Below are 19815 nucleotides of genomic sequence, written 5' to 3'. Positions count from 1 at the left end.
TCGCTTTCCCTCCATCCATGGGAAGGTTTCCTTCCGAAGAAGGCTTCGATGACACTTCTCTGCTCTTAGTTATTAAACCCAGATCAGCTCGATCAAATTAGTTAATTAAACCTAGACCGGACCGGCCGATCGAACCGGAGAATCAGGAATCGGTTCCGATACAAATTAAATGTATTATTTTTTTAACTTATTGATCAAAATAATTTTAGATATAATTATTTTATATAGTTTTTAGATATTTTAAATCATGAATCCGATCGAATAAATTAACGTCGTCAACTTTACTGACCAAATCGATATAATTATTATTATTATATAATTCAAATTAGTGATCGAACTCGAATCGGATCAGTCGATCTAACAAAAAAAATTAGGAATCGGACCGACTAAACATTAAATTTATTATTTTTACTTATTGACCAAAATACTATTAGATATAATTACTCTTTTTATATAATTTTAGAGGTATTTCATTTTTATAGAAAAAGGGAACTCTATCCCATCCTCTTCATGTGTTGTTACTTTCTCATTCTTTTGATATTGTCCTCTCGTTTACCCTTCACTTGTCTCTTTCATTACAGAGTTTCTTCTCTTTCTTTGATCAGTACCTTTTCATACCAATTCTTTTTCATTATCATTATTTTTCTCTCTTCTCGAAGCATTTACTATCATCTCATGCTAATTTGTTATTCTATTATCCAACTTATTAGAGTTTGAATTTTCATTTATCCTTTCATCAAATATCTTGAAGTCATTCTTTAACAAAAGGGTGTTTAATAATTACATTTTTCACTATACAATCTAAGCATTATATAACTAATAATTTATTATTATTATTATTATTATATGTGATATATAAATATAAATTATTGCAATAAGTCAAAACTTGAAAAGGTCAATATCCTCCCTAAATAATGATAACTATGCTTTGAAGGCAATTGCAAACAACAAAGCATCCAAACCGAATTGCTCAACTGATTTTTTCAACCATAAAAATCATGCTAAGCCACCTAAGATATAAGAACAAGTAAAACTCAGATGGATAAGTAATGTTTCATCATAATTTGACCACAAACAACAAACAAGTTGTGCTTCAAAGTGGAAAAGTGGAACCATCTCTGCAAGAAAAAGGTCATGGAAGCTGTGAGGTTGGACACGAGAGTTTTTGTAGAGGAAGGTGCAACTTTGTTAGGGTTATGGTTAACTTGACCCATTCATGGCTGGATGATGGGGCAAAGCACTTGGATGGATAAAGATAAAAAGTCATGATGATGCTGAATTGTTCAGGTAAATAAGAATAATATGATTGCACATTAAAGAAATGATATGAGTTACATACTCATTATATGATTCAGATGTAAAGCAAAAAGGATTTTTCATTCAGAAAAAAAAAACAAAAATAATCATCTTAGTTTCACAATCATGGAGATTTTCAAATCATCACCCTCATTTTTGTCCTCAGATAAACAGATACTCTGATCTAATCAAAATACAGGTATCAAGAAAATGCTCCTCATGAGCTTCAAAATGTCGTCCATATCACAAACCATAATAAAAATGTTCAGTTTTCTTCACTTGGAATTCCCCTACTGAAGCACAAATGCTACAGATAAAAAGTTTGTGAGAATTGATAAAAACAGAGATATAAGTGGATGAATTGTGGGGTTTGGGGGAAGGAATAAAAAGCCATCAAAGACCTTTTCTTCAAGTCTAAATAGTATTATTCCAAGATATGAAGGATTAGGAGACAAACAGGACTTATGGCAACTTAGAATTCTGAATGAAATTGATATGGACAAAGCAGGAAATTTCAAAATCAAGAACATCTACTTTTATCGACAACTAATAGTTGGCCTGTCTAATTCTTACTAAAAGACATCACGACGATGTTATCGATAAATCAATGATACACCACATGATTTGTCACACAACATTTTTCATAAATCACGCTTAAAACTTTGTGATTCGTAAATTGAAAGATAAGAGAGCCAACATTACTGCAGTCATCTAAGCCTTAAAACAGTTAGGAAACCTCAGAACTTGAACTTCACATCTACCAGGCACTAATCTGCATGACCTCGAAGCAGATGATTCCACTTGCTTAGTTTCCCTGACCTCTCTGTCTACACATGTTAACATGACCACATGTTTTCAGGTAAAATAATTAGCACAGTAACCCACAAGAAACTGGAAGCAACTCTCAAGAGTACATGTGTTAGTATCAGCATGAATGAACTGCATATAAAGGATATCAAAGAATGCTCATCGACCCAAACAAAGATCCAACATGAATGACTCCAAACTAAACAAACCAGAAAATAAATTTAGAGATGACCATATACCACCAGCATTGGAATAACAATGAATAAGGACCTAGACTTTTCCTGAAATAATTAAGAGCACATACTGCACCTGTCACAACAGCTGTAAGTCTCAACAAATGTCTCTACCCTACTCTGTCTTGTTCTTTCCAAGAAAGAAACATGGACATCAACATCGAATAAATAGAGAGGCCATAGTGACAAAGAAGTAAACTGCTGCAGCACCCACCTGAATCAGTGGATGAGAAGAAAATTCACTCGACTCATCGTCAAACATTAGAAAGAAATAGTTTCTGTGACTACCTTAACCATCATGCCTATAATAAACTCCTCTCCTAATTCTCACACATTTTTTCATAGAGAAATGTAAAAAAATATTTTCCTCAAATTTCATGCATAAAGCTAGTAAAAAAGTAGTATTATTCCTAGCATATTTGCAAATTGAGCAGGAAAAAATAACCAGCAAGCACATACATCCCAAATGGAATCTCATACTCCTCATCGTGCATATTACTTGAACCATTCCACAACAGTTAACTTAGAGGTAACAACACCCATATGAACCAAGTCCTATAGCAGCATGCCAAGTAGAATAAGCTTCTCATCGAACATGTATGCAACAAAACTTACATGAATCAAGTTTCATAGCAGGATGTCAGATAACATAAGCTTGTCATTAAACATAAATGCAATTGGATGGGACACAGTTGTACAGCAGAAACTCACCAACACGAACACATCACCAGCCATGGCAAGCAAATTCTACTCACTATTAGGTTCTTCCATCAGCATTAAACACAGCATACCGAGTTCAGCATCATAAGTCTATAGTCATGCTAATGCATTTATGCAAATGAGAGCATATGAGAATTGCTCAAAGACTCGCACCGCTGCTATTTGGGGACATAGTAGTAGGAGAGAGGGTCGACAGGTGGGCCTCCGAGGGCGTGGGCAACGTCTTCCTTCCCCTCCTCCCTCGGCACAATATCAATGAGGAAGTCGAACACGTCAGTGCGGCTGATGGCCGCCGCTATGTCGTTCTTCTGCAGAGTCCGGCGCTTGTTCTCCTCGGCGTGGGCCCACGACCGGTGCGTGAGCTCCAGGATAAACATCTCGCAGGCCCGAGCGAAGACCACGGGGGCCTCGGCGGCGATCATGCGCACGTCCTCATCAGCCTTCATGATCTTCTTGATCCGAGCGAGCGGCAGGCTGTGGTTGCGGAAGTCGGTGGTCTGCTCGATCTCGCGGTACTGGTCAGCCCAGAACATCTGGAGTTGCTGCTGCTGCTGCTGGTGGTAGAGGTTCTGATAGGCCTGATACGGGACCCCGGGGGGGACGCCGATCATCGGTGGGACAGGGTGGCCGGGCTGCTGATCCATGCCCCCTTGTCAAAAATCTGAGCTTTGACGCAGACCGGATCCAAAACCTCACCTTTCGAAGAAAAAACATGTCAAAATCCGAACTTTTGTACAACGAAACAAAGAAATCTCCAAACCACCCACAAATTGTTATTAACAGGGGAAAGAAAGACGGATCTCACCAAGAACATCTAGAAAATATTCGATCTTTAATCAGACAAGAGGAAAGAAAAAAAAGGGGAAATCCGCGATCGAATCGCAAGCGGCGATGAGGGTCTCGAGCGTCTCATGGACTCATCAAAAGGTTCAAATGGGAACCACGAGCTCGAGCCCAAAACACACACACACACGCCTAGAGAGAGAGAGAGAGAGAGAGAGAGATTAATTACCTGTTGTAGAGAAGAAGTGATGGAAGCGAGGGGCGAAGAGGAGGGGAAGGTTGGTCGAAGTAATTGGGGAGCGAGAGAGAGAGAGCGGCCGCCTGGAAAAAGAAGGTTGGGTATAGAGATGATCCTTTTTTAAAGTACTTGTTTGGTTTCTTTCCTTTACATAAATATCTCTCCTCATAAAACTAATTATACACACAACCCCCTCCCCAAATGACCTTTAGAAGAGTCTTCCACTTAACCATGGTTTGGTTACAATGTTAGATTTGGCAAAATCTTTTAGAGTCACCAATACACTACTCTCAAACATCTGTTTTACATAAACTTCCCCTTTCATGAAATTTCCAAACTGATGATTTAGTACAATAATATTTTTTACCCCATAAAATTTGAACTTAAGACCTTACAATAATATTTTTTACAATGGAATGAAAAGAGATAAATAATTAGTTAATATCACCTAATAATATGCTATTCCATCTAAATAAGATTTATTTAAGGATAATTAGGAGATGTATGTGTTCTCTCCCTCTTCTTCTTATAGTTAGGCTAATAGAGTAAAGCTACACCATATAATGATTATGTGATATTTGAAATATATGCTAAATCTTATTTTGATAATGGTGATAGAGATTTAATAAAATTTAATTATAATATATCACAATCAAATATAGGTTTATGCTAATAATATATTTTAAATTAAAATTTATTTCATACATATTAATCAAATAAAAAATAGTGGCTTTTATGAGGTAGACTTCACCACCAGTGGAGTTCTAACATAGTGTTTCCTATCAGTCCATATCAATCTACCGAACACATACTCTGCAGATGATTCCCCCTCCTTAATCTTCTTCAACGTGACTTCAAACTTCTTCTCCTCCCCGACATCGTCAAATGTGAGATTGGTGGGGCTTACAGTCACTGAAATCCCTCTTGGTTCGATCACGCGGACAGCATACGTGCCTGGTGATCCCACGTTCTTCACCACACGAGTCACCTTGGTGGAGGACGACAGATCAGGGATGGTGATGGAAGGATAGTTGAGATTCTTGATGTGAGGAGGCTTCGATGGGCACGAGTAGGAGCTGAACTCTGCCAGCTGAGTGGAGTTGTAGCCGAGGCCGCACAAGAAGTTCAAGTAATCCGTCGTCGTTAGATCGTAAACTAGGCCGGGATCCATGGCGCGGTTTGGTCGAACGTGGCCGGAGCCGTAGTTGAACGGCGAGGCGTCGAGGAAGGTCGCCTCGTCCAACAATGGCAGGTTCTCGTTGTCCCAAACTCTCGCTGCAACGAGTCCAATGAAGCAATCGAGTGAAAGCTAATTTAAGCATGGGTGTTGACGGCTCTTACCGGTCGTCATGATCGCGGACTTGATTGCAGCAGGGCTCCAACTGGGGTGGAGAGCTTTGAGGAGACCTACGACTCCTGATATGTGAGGGCATGACATGGAGGTGCCAGATTTCAACATGAACGCCACCCGCCGGCGATCGAAATCCAGTTCTGTTGGCGAAACGTCTCCGGTGGAGGCAGCAAGAACATCGACGCCCGGTGCAGTAATGTCAGGCTGCAAAGCCAGGTTGAAATGCTTCAGCTACACAACGCATGCATGCATCAACCATAACACGGTCTTCAGCAAACCTTGAGGATGCCGGGGGTGATGGTGTTTGGTCCTCTAGAGGAGAAAGAGGCCATGGCCGGCGCCGGTTCCGCTCCAAGCCTCGTCATGTGGACCGCAATGTAACCGAGCGGCGACCTGAGAGAGAATCATCGCAGTTGCAGATATGAACGCTACCAATGATTGGAGCAACAAGCAAAACAGAGCTTACTTGGTGGAGTTGAGGTAAGAGTAGAGGGCGAGGCCATCGGAGAAGGTGATGTGAGTTGCCGGGAGGACATGTACATCAGCTATGATCTCGTTCCCAAAGCTACCAGAGTTTGCGAGAACCATCCCAACTCCGCCAGCTTCACGAACGATCTCTCCCTTGGCAACTCTTGCAGAGCTGCCGCGGAGGCACACGACGATCTTGCCTTTCACCTTTGCCGGGTCCAGCGATCCCGGAAGGCACAACTCACTGCAAGTAGATTCCGCTTAGATCCGTCCAAGCTTCACAAGATTCGATCTCGAGTCAGTAAGTAGGTCACTTACGCCTTCTCCTTCGATGCATTGCCATGATTGGCTTCTTTGGAGTTGATGAGTGGGTAGAGCTTTTTGCCCGTCAATGCCTCGGAGAGACTCTTTCCCTGTAAAGGAAGAGTTAGTGTGCTGGCATGGTGGACATGAATCGATCTGTGAAGATGAAATGGGAGTTCATGGAGTCGACCGTGACTCTCTTGTTGCCGAAGACGACATCGGCGGGGAAATCCCGATCCAAAGTGCTTGCGCCTACGGTGAGAATCCATGGCGCTACGTTCGTGACCGTGGAGTTATTGGGGCCCGAGTTGCCGGCGGAGCAGACGACGGTGATACCCTTCTTCACGGCGTGGAACGCCCCGATGTCTAGCGAATTCTCGAAGTAGGCGGAGGGACGGCCGCCGAGGGAGAGGGAGAGGACGTCGACGCCGTCGTGGATCGCTGCGTCGAAGGCAGCCAGGATGTCGGCGTCGAAGCACTCGCCTCGGAAGGTCCGCGGCCAGCAGACCTTGTAGGCGGCGACGCGGGCGCGAGGCGAGCCGCCCTTGGCGGTGCCGTTGGCGTGGCCGAGGATGCTGGCGCCGGGCACGAAGTTGCCGGCGGCGGTGGAGAGAGTGTGGCTGCCGTGCCCGTCGTAGTCTCGCGGAGAGTAAAAGGTGGCGTTGAGCGGGCCAGCGGCGGCTCTGTACGCCTTGTTGAAGTACCGAGCACCGATCAGCTTCCTGCATCCCAGAAATCGAGACTCCTGAACATGATCGACCATCTCGGAACGAAGGAATTGGTGCAGAATGAAGGCTGAGGAACATACCTGTTGCAGGAGAAGCTTTGGTCACTGCCTTGCTGACAGATTCCTCTCCACCTCGACGGAACTGCTCCATAGCCATCATCCTTAAAGCTCTGGTGCTCAGGCCACACACCTGCGAATCCACAACGACAGACGAAGTGATCTCGGAAGAATTAGATCGAGTAAAAGCTTGAGTTGATCAATCAGTACTCGATGATCCAATGATGAACGTTCAAGAACAAGATTGTTGAAGCAATGATGATACCAGAATCAAGGTTTGCAATGATTACGTCTTCACCAAATCGAGCCTTATTCCACGCTGAGTGTGTTTCGCTGTTCCTCTCGAGGCCAAGGAATTCCCATGAACGAGTGGTATGAAGACTGTAGCCTCTGTTGGGAAACACTGATACGACTCCTGGGTACTCTGCCACAAGATCAAAAGGAAACGGCTCTCAAAGAACATATGGAAGAGTTGGAACGCGTTACGTACGAGATGGAGGAGTCCTAAGGCCTACTTGATATCTCCATTGCGTCTTCCTCCCCGAGGTAGGCCGCAAAGCCATTGATGTTGTGGGTGTAAGAGTAAAAGATTGCATCTTCCACCTTCTCCTTGCTGTAATCAGTCAATGACAAGTTATGATTCTAATTCAACAGATTGAAACCTCGAATAAATCTGCTGCTTACTCCTTCAGCACCGAAGCCAACAGCTCATGGTGGGACTCTGTTGCTCTCATGGAAGCTTCCCAGGGAGACAAATCGGGGTCACGCGAGTGCTCTCCGAGGTACACCACATAAGCCTGCACACACAATGAAGCCAACAAGACGCAGTCCATAAAAAAGATTCAGTCTTTGAGGAAGCAAGATCCAAAAGAATGCCTCTTTGGTAGCAAAAACTGGTCTTTGCAGCAGAAGGATGAAGAAGACGAAGGCAAAAAGCAGCAGCAGCGTGGAGTTCCGCCCCGCCATTTCCATCTCTCTTTCCCTCCCTCCCTCTGCTTGGATCTCTTGGAGAGAAGCCTGGATTGCGGTGCTCTGTTTTCCCGTGTTTCGGGTTTATAGCACAGAGTGCGAAGTGTTTGGAACTCCTTTGTGATGGAGCAAACCATTTCATTGGGTAAAAGAAATATTTCTGTTGTTTAGAGATAAACCTGACAAGAAAGTTCTCTTGGAAGGGATGAAGAGAATCATTATCTCTTCCTTATTTAGATCTCACAAAAACCCTATAAACTGCCTATGTGAGAGTGAGTTTGGCATATCTAATTTGATATATAACTCATAGATTGGATAATTAAAAATATAGATATATAACTCATTGATTGGATAAATAAATATATGAATCTAATTTGAGATGGTTCAATTTGGTTGGGTTGTGTCAGTGAGTTGCATGGAGGATTTAGACTGATCAAGCTTGAGCCAACAAAAGTAGCTTAACATAGATAACTTAGGCTTCAAATCATGTATCCCAGTGGAGAAGGTTAACTCATTTCATCATGTTTTTCTTATTAATATAGATGATTAAAGTGATTAGTTGTATAATCAATGATTCCTGGGTGAAATGGACAGATGCATCATTCAGGAACTGAGGCTATAAAGCATGACATTTGACTCATATTTCAAGTCCACAAAATTCACATCAAAGCTGGATTCTAATCCACATTGATACAATGAGTAGCTCAAATGTAAAAGATGGTCTACATCATCTTGGGACATAAAAGAACAAGATGTTTTACATGCACAATTGCATAGGTTGAGTTGACTGAATTATCAAGTCATATGGACTGTTTGTACATTTGTAGATTTCTAGCCTAGGATGATGAACACAAATCTCCAAAGAGATTTCAAGAAAATAAGAAGCTCCTTCCAATGAAGGTTTCAAATACTGATCATCGTTACAGCGTCTACTTATATTGGATCCAAATCAGCATCAGGTCGAAATTTAGGTTCCAAATCATCTTCTCTCTCAATAAAGTGAACTTTCTGCAGCTTCTGCTCTTCGGTTGGGTTCTTCACTTCCATAAGAACCTCCAAGGCAGGTGCAAGCAGTCTATCTTATACAGTTTGATTGTGATTTCTTTGTTGGAATTGAAGGATCAATGAGTTCAAGGCGAGACCTAAGAGATCAGAAGTGTAGAGAAAAACTTCAGTAAGGTCATCTTCAGTATCATTTCAAACACCAGAGCTCATACCACCTTAATGCCCATAGTTGTCCATATCATGCATAAATTTGTCTAGAAACAGGTGTGTATGATGAACAAAGATGAGCTAGATATTGATCACATATTGTTAGACATTAAAAGAATCAGATAGCATATATCCAAATTAACCCACAATTTAAGAGACAGTAGGTTTTTAGGTATCCAAGTTTGCTTTTGTCTTCCTAAAATACTGGTGATTAATAATACATGAATGAAAAATAAAAGCATTGTGTTAAGAGCCAACAAATTCATTGCAGGAAAAAAAATTGGTGCATCAAATGCATATAGGCTTATATTTAAAAAAATGTGTACATAAATTAGTTGATGAACAAGTGAACAGTAAAAGAGATTTATGCATGAAGAGAACACGTAAGAATATAAGCATAAATTGCTGGCAGTCTCTATCACAAGGATAACCAGAGCAGAGCAAAAAATTAAATTACTAGAGTAACATCAGATCCTTTTGATCCCTAAACCTAGAACCCAACGCATCTTTTTGTGCAAAATAATTATCATACATTCAACTCAATGTGGACAGTTGCAAGCTGCACTCCTCCTTTGACAAACAGTATCGAACTGCATAATCTGGTAGCATCTCTCAGCCTTGCCAGCAATTTCTAACAGGTAGGGCCTTCTCAGTTTCACCAGGCGTAACCTATCAAAGTCAATACTATAGAATGAACATTATCTTGATGGGAATTCAAACATGCATACTATATGGCAGGGAGGTGTTGGAGAGAGTGGCATACTGGAATAGTTTTCAGTATGAACAACAGTTTGGAGATTTCTGGTCTCAAGTAGATATCTGCAAGCATGTTACTGTATATAGTAACAGTAATCCCTTTCTGTTATAAGTTAGCCAATAAGATCTAAATGCTTGTTTGAAGGCTGCCAGACACCCCTAGATGCCAAATAAGACCCATTCTAGTCCCTGCCCAAGTACCTCCCTCTCTCTTCTTTGATCCATTGGCCTCCAAGAGGTGTCAATAATTAACATCTAAATGGTAAAATCAAAGTTCATAGACATGAGTCTGTAACAAAAGTGATTTGCTGACACAATCTAATCCTGATACAATGAAACACTGAATAGAATCATGCTATAAAGGTCCAAAAATGCAAATTATGATCATAGACAAGAGTCTGATGCATGCTCAAACAATCAAAGGAACATGAAGGTACACAAAATATGTCAAAATATGCCAAGAGAAGGATGCAATTTATGGCAGAAACTGTTTCTAATATTTGTGAAAGAAATCTCGATGTAGAGTATTAAATGGTTAATCAGAGGCATAAAAAATTCATGATTTATATTGCCCAATTTAGAAGCTATAGGATTGGGTGATGAACAGACTTAACTGGGACAAAGATGTTGAACAAAAAACACATTAAGTCTTACATGTCGGGAAGATTGTACCATTACTTTTACACTAAGGTTATCAGAAATGTGTAACAAGTAACAAGGCTAGGGAATCAATGGCACTTTAATTACCTTCACCATGGACTGCAAGTGAAGTTGTAAAGCATGCATAACTAATCAAATACTTCTTACGAGGGTATTGCAGCCATATTTTGCATATAAAAAATGTTGGCAGTCAAGAAGCAACATATCCAGAGTTATATTAACCGAAAAAGGATGTTGAGATCAGTGATAGCTCTTCTTGAAAAAACAAATAAGGAATTTATTATATTGATGCTACATTAGATACAGTACCAATCTAGCATAAGATGGAGTTGAAGACTAGATTGCACAATCAAAACAACCACTGTCATGAAGAGAGATAAACAGCCGGAAAAGTTCCATCAGTCCAACCCCAAATGATTAGGAATGATGCCTTGTTATTGTTCAATAATTCAACAAATTGACCTTTGGTCCAATCAAAATAATCACTGTCCTGAGGAGAGATAAACGGCCAGAAAAGTTCCATCAGTCCAACCCCAAATGATTAGGAATGATGCCTTGTTATTGTTCAATAATTCAACAAATTGACCATGATACATTTGGTAGTTGTGTGTATATAACAAGAAGCCTTGCAGTTAGAGAATCTGATAAACTCTAGGCTAATAGATTAAAGATAAAATAATCCAACACAACAGAGAGCACTATGTACACAATTAGAAGCTCAAAACCATGAAACTTCTCAATTGTATTTTATCATCATTGAGCCAAAGTCACATTTTAAGATTGTTATAACAATTCCAAAAATGAGGAAAGAAAATAGGAAGAATTGGAGCTTCTAGGCATTGGCATAAGGGTATTCCTCATGATCTCGACATATAAATGGCAACCAAACACACTGACAGATGACCTTGAACCTTATTTTAGTTTAGTAGACATTAACAGAGAACACACTCTCACAATAATATTTTTTTGAGATATATAAGATTCCCACAATCAATCTTCAATGGCATCTTCAAGAATAATAACTATTCCTTGCTATGAGCATCATGCGCCAACAACAGAAAGTGTTTTTGAGCTTATTGCATTGTTCTCTACAAGAAGTCAAAACACATTCTTAAGTTGCTAAACTCAACCGTAGTCAATATCATTAACCACGATCAGCACAACAACAATGAAGCACGATAAGCTATACGTATCATAGAATTGCAACATGTTTCTTAATGGAAGTTCTCAAGAACTTGAACACTAATGAGCATAATTTAACTAGTTTGCTGACGAAAAGCATTATCCAGGATCAAATCAAAAACTCCATATAGGAAATATCAGACTTATTATGCAGATAAAAATCACCTTATACTTCTGATATTTTCTTGTATGCTACTATATTGCCAAAATCATGGGTCCAAAAAGTCAAACTTTAAAGTGTTTTTCTATCTATCATCAGTTGTATCTTTGTCACCATGTAATTAGGATGAACAGGCCAGAAACATAATCAGAAGAGAAACTATGAAAATAATAATAATATGCTTTGGCATTGTAGAAATAGTTATGCTACAAAGATGTGCATCTACGCTTTCAACTAACCTGAAAGATTAGAATTGGGCTGAGGAAGTGGAAAGCTATTTAGATTTTGGATGTCTTGTTGGTTGATATGTTGTTGTTGTATAAGTGCATTTTGTATGTAATGAAATATTGTTGACAAATTTAAATTGATGTACCATGTAAAAACTTTAAAAGACCTTTCACTTTTAGAATTTTGGAATGTTATGTTTAGTTTACGATGATATGAAATTGTTGGTTTTGCGATCATATGGATTCTCATGCTTGTGGATTTATAAGTGGTGGTTGATGATTTTTCTTTAAGTTGGACTTGGGTTTTCATAAATGTTTGAGTGATGTAGTATATGATTATATTGCATAGGTTTTATAGATGCGAATAATATTTGAATACTTTTTCAGTGTCCTCAAATGTTAACTTTGGATTGCAATTGAAAATATGAAATTTCATTTAATTAAAGCTATAAAAAGATAAACAGTGGAAGAGATTTCCAACAGTTCGTGGCCTAGGGAGGGTCAAAGGTTGCAGTCTTGGCAAGCAAAGATATTTCCGTGAAATAATGATGTAATATTATCAAGCACAGCCGCAAAAAATAGATCTTTCACTTTTTCAACCAACAAGTCTGTTTATGTTTTTACAAGATGGCATGCTTTCGAAGAAGGTAATCTATCTTAATGTTATAGAACTCAATTTAACAAAAGATGGCGTTGAAGGAAAAGATAGAAAGAGAAATGAGAACCTTGTCACAACTAATTCTTCTTTAACTAGATTGCGCTTCAGATGGAGTCTTTGCATCAATAGAGAGAGCATGTAATCCACTCTGCAACTCCTCTTGCAAAAGCTCATAAACAAGCCTGTGCCTCTTCACCAAACTCTTCCCTTCAAACTCCCTTGAGATAACCCTAACGTTGAAATGAGTCTCTCCACCAGCGCTCCCCCTAACTGCAGCATGGCTTGCGTGGAGATGAGATATGTCCTCCACCTCTAATGACACCGGACATAGCCCTCTCTCCAATCTCTCGATCATCCTCTCCCTTCTCCCACCGGATGCAGCTTGTGGACTTATCCGAGTCATATCAACAGCATCCCTATCTTCTTCCAATCTCTCTTCTACATCTGAAGCATGATAACCTGGTGAATTTCTGCCACCATTAACAACTGAGTCGGGACCTGTGCTCATTTCATTGGCTTTTCCACCCAAAATCGGATCTTTTCCCTCAAAAAAATCATCTTTTGTATTTGTGTCTAATCTATCGGTTCCGAGAGCCTCACTATCCTTGAAATCAGCAGCATCTGCATGCAGCTGGAGGGCTTTCTGCTGCATGAGCTTGAGCATGTTGAGGAAGCCATTATTCCTAGATGGCGTAAGGCTCTGCCGGAGGCCGAGGAGGTGAACGAAGTCAGGGGGCACGCGGGCGATCACAGGGGCAGGGGATCCCGAGAGGCCAAGCACGAGGAGGGCGGCCAGACCCTTGGTGAGGACGGAGTCGGAATCGGCCTCGAAGCGGACAGCGGCGGCGTCCTCGGGGTCGATGAAGGCGCGGACCCAGACCTGGGAGACGCAGCCGCGCACGCGGTGCTCCTCGTTCTTGAAGGCGGGGTCGAGGGGGGGCAGCCGCGCCCCGTAGTGGAGGAGCTGCTGGTACTTGGCCTTGGGCTCGGAGACGGACTGGAAGAGGGCGATGATGTCCCGGAGCTTGGGAGGGAGGAGGGAGAGGTCGACGCCGGCGGTCTGCTCCTCCTCCCGCTGTTGCGGCCGGGCACGGAGGGGTTGGGGGAGGGGGGAGGATCTGGGGAGGGGTTGGAAGGAGATGGGGGAGGATAAAAGGAGGGATCTTGAGGGAAGAAAGGAGAGGCTTTTCCAAAGGAAACAGGAGGGCTTTGATGGGAATTTGGGAGAGAGGATGCGAAGAGAGGAAGAAGAGAGAGACGACATCGCTTCGAGAGAGGGCGATAGAAAGCTTCACGAAGGGTGACCACTTGGTTCTTTTATGGTCATCTTTTTCGGATCCGGGAAGCATACCCGATATCCATTTTACAGCGGATACGGGTTCAACGTGCAGATCCAATAAAAAGCTCAAATGCCAGTGATTATGGTTTAATTGGTGTAAGATTAACATATGAAGAGACTTAATTTAAAACGGAGCATTTCCAATAATAGCATTTCAATATCATTTTCTGATAAGTTTGATAGATGATTTTATTCAAATAATTCCTATTCTTCTGGCAAATAATTGATATGGATTAATAGCCAGATCATAACCTTTTTTTACATCAACAACAAATTCTACTGATGAATTCTCTTCTAATTAGGTTTGATTCAAAGAATATAATCTTATTCAAAAAATATAGTGTTATCAACCATTTACTAATTTGAGCATCGAAAAAGTTTTATCAAGACATCGTGTTCGCAAGCCCGAATCATCGGATATGCATTTGATAAAGATGATAAATCTTAAAAAATAAATTAAATCTCATCGATTTTCATATATCGAATTAATAAAAAAAGTTTGATCTATCTTGTCTTTGAAAATAAAGCTATGTTTACAAATCAAAGCAGATCAAACATGACCCCTGTAAGTTAGAAGGTTCCAAATGCCTTATCTTACATGTCAATCTTCATTGAAGAACTGTTACCTCTGAAAATTCCAAAGACATTTCCTCATGTGAAAATTAGGATATGATAAATGTGCATCAATATATGATAGGGTAAAATCAACTCAGAACTGTTTACAAGATTAGACACCGCAATAAACCATAAAAGAAGGATAGGAAGCTTCTCTTTCTTCCCATTATCTGCTAAAACATATGCACAGTGAAGACCACAATCTATCAAGTCAGAGCATCTCCGACAACACTACCATTGAGTAATCGAATCCTTTTTTAGACAATTTGAATGCACATTCTCTAGGCGGCACCGATTTCAGGCCTGCAAAATAGCAAAACCAACATGAATGTCAAATCACTTGATAGTGAGAAATGATATAGGAGGAAAATATAACGTGATTTTTCAATCTAAAGAGTGTTAATTGAAGTTCCTAGATCAAGAAACTTCTTTAGACATAAAACGAAGCAGTAGGAAGAGAGCAATTAATTGCAGCAGAACATAAACTTTACACAACAAAAAAGAAATATTCCAACAAATGTAGTTTTCTCGTCTCCTACTTTTTGTTAAAGGAAAACGGACAAGCATATATATTAAACCATGAAGCTCGGTAACATACACATATTAAAGCATGATTTCAGAATCAGAAGCTTTAAAGATTAGTGGTACAGTTTCTAATTGCATGCCAAATTTGGCACTGCAAATGCAATAGTGGTAGCCATAATAACTGAAGAGTGCATGTCCTTAATAAGATACACTTAAGATTGCTATCAGAGATAAATCGACTGGCAATGTATGTGTATATATATAAACATGTTTATACTAACAACTGAAATCCATAATCAAGTCTAATGAACAAAAGTCTGGATTCTGTGTACCATTTCGCAAACTAGTTTCCAGACCAATATGTGGCACATAAACTGAAGCAAGCAAATTAAGTACAGTATACAAAGGGAAACTAAGACGAAGGCAAAGGACAACAGAAATTACTCTATTTCATGATTCAACAAGAATTTTTACCAGAAAACATTGGATAGACCAGTTAAATTAAACAATGGTATCATCATGAACTGCAAAATCTATTTGTCGCCACACAAGTGTAATAAATAAAAAAAGAAAAATACCTCACTACATGGCCATCTCAGATTGGAGTGCTGCAAGTTCATCTTCTTCAGATGTATTTTTGTGTGGCATAGGCTGAGTGGGAAGTTTAACAGAAGGATCCTGGACTGGTGAAGCAGGTGCAGCTGTAGCTGGTTTAAGCAGTTCTTCCTCCAGCTCAGCACCCTCCAATTCTTCAAGTTCTGCTTCCAATTCATCCTGAAATTTCACAATAGTGTCTATCAACATGCAGAGAGAGACACAAAAGAAATTGGAAATTGTTTCAATAGTGAATACTTCATCAAAATCAGCTGCCACTCCAAGAGACAATGCTTCCTGAATTTGTTTCATGTTCTCAGTTTGCTCATTAATTTCATCCATTGTCTTGTCGACATCATCAATGTTGCTTTACCAAAAAGACAACATAAATTAGCTCTATATATCTCTTCTTAGAAGTAACATATATGAAGAGCACAACAAGAAATGATCAAATTAACACAATTCAAGAATGTTATGTAACCATCATCATGATTTTTTCTTTTATTTTTACAGTTCATATAGTTAAATAGCAGAAACTTCTTTATATAGCCCTAACAGCAAAGACAAAACATGTAAGAGGATATATTCCAGGAAAACATCTTTATACACTCACGTTTCTTTCTGTATAGTCTTCATAGCTGCTGCTCCAATTCTCAGTGCATCAATAGTCTCTGTTGTGGCTTTTGCACCTTCCAACGTTATAATCTGAGAAATAAACAACCCCCAAAGAATAATATAAACTTGATTATGAAAGATAATTGCAGGAAATATCATATAAAAAATTTAAAAATAAAACCTGATCATGAATCCGCAACTGGAAATTCCCAAGCTGTTCGACTTGTTGTTCGTGAAGTCTTTTCCTTTTCAAGCATTGTACAGCAGCTGCAATGGTGAAAAATAAAAATCATCGAACTTACAAACAGATGACTATTCTAATCAAATTTGTTAGCTAAAGAAAAAACAACAATACTATCAATACATCCTAAATTTATAAATATTAAAAATCAACAACTTCCAAATGTTGATGATATAGTACATCCTTCATATGCAACAACGATTTCAATAGGCGCTCGGGCAAGGCGAGACGAGGCTCGAGCACCTCGCTTCATGTCCAAGCGCCTCGCTTCAAAGAGGCGCCGCCTAGGCGCTCGCCTGAGCCCAGGCGCCGGGTGCTTCGGGCGAGCGTCCGGGTTAAACCAAGCGATCAAACAAGTGTTTTACGTCTGGTTCGATCTCCAATGCTTTAGTTGGTTCAATCGAACCAACTAAATCATCGATATCAGGCTCCCTCTTGCGATTTCCCTGACTTCCCCAACCCTAACACTCGCGATTTTGCCGCCGAGACTTCTTCTTTGCTATCGCTGCTCTCTACTGCTACTGTCGCTGCTCGCCACTACTATCGCTACGCGCCGCTACCGCATTCGTTGCTCGCCAACTTCTCGCCGCTACCACAATCATCGCTCGTCGCTGCTGTCGTCGCTCGTCGCTCCCGCTGCCGCAGCTTCCGCTCCCACTCCTGCTGTCACTCACTGCTCCCGCTCCCCGCTCCCGCTATCGCTATCGTTTGCTACCGCTGACGTTGCCTCAGCAGCTTCGGTCTTCTCACACTCTTCTCACTATACTATTAACAGTATATTAACAGTATACTGCTAACTGTATACTAATAATAATATTTTTATTTATTAGATTAATAATATATTATTTTGATTTTAATACTATTAATTTTTATTTATTTAAAATTATTATTAGGTTTCAGAATAAATAGTAAGTGTATAAAGCAACTTAATAGATTTGATATAAAATTTTATTGTTTTGATTTTTGAGACTTTTTATTAATATGACATTGTGATTTTATACCCGATTTTTTAATTTAATAGCATATTTTTTATTTAAATAATTATATTAATTATATTATATATTTTTATATTTTAGTGCCTCACTTCGCTCGAGCGAGCGCTTGGGCGAGCGCCTAGCGTCTCGAGCGTTTTTGGACCTTGACGTCTTTTGGTACTTAGCGCTTTTTAAATCACTAATATGTAATATCTGAAAGAATATGAATTAGCATACATCAAGATTTCATTGAATGGAAATACTTCATTTTAATCACCTTGATTAAAGTGACATGGGACACTGGGATGAAATTACTAAATTGAATCTGAAGGGGTAATGTAATGTTTGAGATGAATAGATGGATGCAGATTCACCCAACATATTCGCCGACTTCTAGTCATGTAGATCTTTTATCTCTTCATCATCTCAATAAATGAAAAAGAGACTTTCTTATTAGTATTATCAATACATTTCAACTGAAAGAAAGTATTGAATCAATTAAAAACAAGAACGAAAGCTATGAGGCAAGATGATGACTCCAAAAGTTCAAAGCTTGGTCTGCATGTATTCCCAGAAAGCTTTTTTTTTTAACTAACAATAAGAAAATAGATACCACAACATGGAAATTGAAACTAAAAGCAAAAAAAAAAAAAAAATCAAATGGTAACTAGTTCAATGTCCATAAATTGAGTACTGAAACCAAGTTATGAACTTTATAACTAGTAGCCATGCAAAACAGATAAGAATCAGTCTGTAAAATTGAACTATCTATACGTGTATCCTGGTAGAGGAACTTATGAAACAATGTTTTGTTCTTTTAGTAAAATTTTCATCACAGATTTCTAGTTTTATTCCATTTGTGACAGAATCTACTGAATAATACCATCAGAGAATAGAGACTGCTAGCATGAGATAATTCTTGAGGGAATTTCTGATAGCTGATTACAACACCCACCTCTCTTGTTATTTGCTTTGGTGAACTCCTTGGCTTTCTCTATCTCAGCAGCCACCTTTTTCATCAGAGCTTGTTCCTTTTTCTCTAACATAGCAAGTGTCTGAATTATCCACAAAGACGTCATGAATCAGGCTGACTACAATAACTTCTTTACAAGTTGCACTAAAAATGGACATAAAGCAAAGACATTAAGCAGATATATTTCATCCAGAATTTGATAGACAGATATCATGCACGCATCAGAGAATGAATAACCCGGGCATGTTTTGTGCTTCTCAGCAAGCATATCATGTCAACGTGTGTGATGTGAAAGCATAATATCCCAATACCTAAAATTACAAAGACCAAACCAAGTTGATGACCAAAATATACTATCCAGGCTTTATCTCAACGTCGTCTATCTACAAAAATCTGCCTAGAAATTACATCCCACAATGCTGGCATGCTCTCGAGAGCAAGTCTTCGTTCGATGGTAACTTGCTCCTTTGCAACCTGGGAGATCAAACCCTCCCAACCCCCCGGTATGGCATGCCATGATGAAACCTCTCTCAAAATTAATGTTCGACAACGATTACAATTTTCAATCAAACAAGACCAAGCGTACCTCATAGAGTTTATCCATCGTAGACAAGTCATTTGCCTTTTCGTTGGGCTTCCCGAACAGCCGGCTAAACATTGTGCACCTCCTCGCAATAATCTCAACATGCAAAAAGGCCCGCTTTTGCAGCTTTAGCCCTCGAATTCCCTGCCTCAAACCAAACCCTAGACAGTTAATTGCTGCAAGATCTCTCTTTGATCGATGTAAGAGACAACATACAAAAGATGTCTTCCGCCGATCAACTGAAACCGAACAAAATAGCGAAAAAAAGAAGAAGTAAAAGATTGCCTTTGATCTCAGAAGTTGGAAAGATCAAAACCCGACCTACGTGAAGAGAAGACGAGGTAGATGGATCGATCCTGTTGCGTTGAGGATTTCCGCGAGCGATATCGGAACGATCGATCGATCGCGTTTCTTATCGAGTGGGGAAGAAAGAGGGAAAGAATAAAGTCACTCAGAAATCCAAAGATTGTGCGCCGATTCAAGAGATAATGAGACGTATATAGGAACCGAAAGTGATTCCGTTTCGGAGTGAGAGTATCAACAACTAAC

General features: G+C 39.8%; 4 protein-coding genes across 8 annotated transcripts; all 4 read right to left on the bottom strand.

Annotated features, from left to right (window-relative positions):
• Positions 1-2976: 2976 nt before the first annotated feature.
• LOC135648343 (nuclear transcription factor Y subunit C-6-like) lies at positions 2977-4228 on the bottom strand. Its single transcript, XM_065165967.1, has 2 exons — positions 4069-4228; positions 2977-3752 (listed from the first exon to the last, which is right to left on the bottom strand). Exon 2 carries the CDS (start codon positions 3698-3700, stop codon positions 3215-3217), a length of 486 nt encoding a protein of 161 aa, XP_065022039.1. The 5' UTR covers positions 3701-3752; positions 4069-4228; the 3' UTR covers positions 2977-3214.
• Positions 4229-4809: 581 nt separating this feature from the next.
• Positions 4810-8167, bottom strand: LOC135672415 (subtilisin-like protease SBT5.3). Its single transcript, XM_065180897.1, has 11 exons — positions 7860-8167; positions 7668-7780; positions 7499-7596; positions 7249-7407; positions 7008-7116; positions 6390-6921; positions 6215-6309; positions 5895-6140; positions 5707-5821; positions 5419-5632; positions 4810-5352 (listed from the first exon to the last, which is right to left on the bottom strand). The coding sequence occupies exons 1-11, from the start codon at positions 7953-7955 to the stop codon at positions 4811-4813; spliced, it is 2319 nt and encodes a 772-aa protein (XP_065036969.1). The 5' UTR covers positions 7956-8167; the 3' UTR covers position 4810.
• A 396-nt stretch (positions 8168-8563) lies between these two features.
• Positions 8564-14083, bottom strand: LOC135583499 (sufE-like protein 1, chloroplastic/mitochondrial). Of its 4 annotated transcripts, XR_010500932.1 has the most exons (3): positions 12875-14083; positions 9697-9833; positions 8564-9094 (listed from the first exon to the last, which is right to left on the bottom strand). XR_010500932.1 is itself a non-coding variant. In XM_065165940.1 (2 exons), the coding sequence occupies exon 1, from the start codon at positions 14069-14071 to the stop codon at positions 12896-12898; it is 1176 nt and encodes a 391-aa protein (XP_065022012.1). In that variant the 5' UTR covers positions 14072-14083; the 3' UTR covers positions 8564-9094; positions 12875-12895. The 4 variants fall into 4 exon arrangements, 3 of the variants coding, with proteins under 3 accessions (XP_065022012.1, XP_065022029.1, XP_065022020.1); XM_065165940.1 differs by lacking the exon at positions 9697-9833; XM_065165957.1 differs by lacking the exons at positions 8564-9094; positions 9697-9833 and adding an exon at positions 10815-11070.
• A 724-nt stretch (positions 14084-14807) lies between these two features.
• On the bottom strand, positions 14808-19717 carry LOC103981332 (vacuolar protein sorting-associated protein 32 homolog 2-like). Of its 2 annotated transcripts, XM_065165922.1 has the most exons (8): positions 19588-19717; positions 19270-19410; positions 18666-18765; positions 16677-16762; positions 16494-16585; positions 16139-16247; positions 15865-16060; positions 14810-15064 (listed from the first exon to the last, which is right to left on the bottom strand). In XM_065165922.1, the coding sequence occupies exons 2-7, from the start codon at positions 19339-19341 to the stop codon at positions 15869-15871; spliced, it is 651 nt and encodes a 216-aa protein (XP_065021994.1). In that variant the 5' UTR covers positions 19342-19410; positions 19588-19717; the 3' UTR covers positions 14810-15064; positions 15865-15868. The 2 variants fall into 2 exon arrangements, with proteins under 2 accessions (XP_065022002.1, XP_065021994.1); XM_065165930.1 differs by lacking the exon at positions 16139-16247 and having other exon boundaries at positions 14808-15064.
• Between the last annotated feature and the right edge of the window lie 98 nt (positions 19718-19815).

The sequence above is a fragment of the Musa acuminata genome, chromosome BXJ1-4, assembly GCF_036884655.1.
Source record: "Musa acuminata AAA Group cultivar baxijiao chromosome BXJ1-4, Cavendish_Baxijiao_AAA, whole genome shotgun sequence".
In the NCBI taxonomy this organism is placed as follows: Eukaryota; Viridiplantae; Streptophyta; class Magnoliopsida; order Zingiberales; family Musaceae; genus Musa; species Musa acuminata.
Note: the sequence above shows the minus strand (reverse complement) of the source record. Positions and strands in the feature narration are given on the sequence as shown.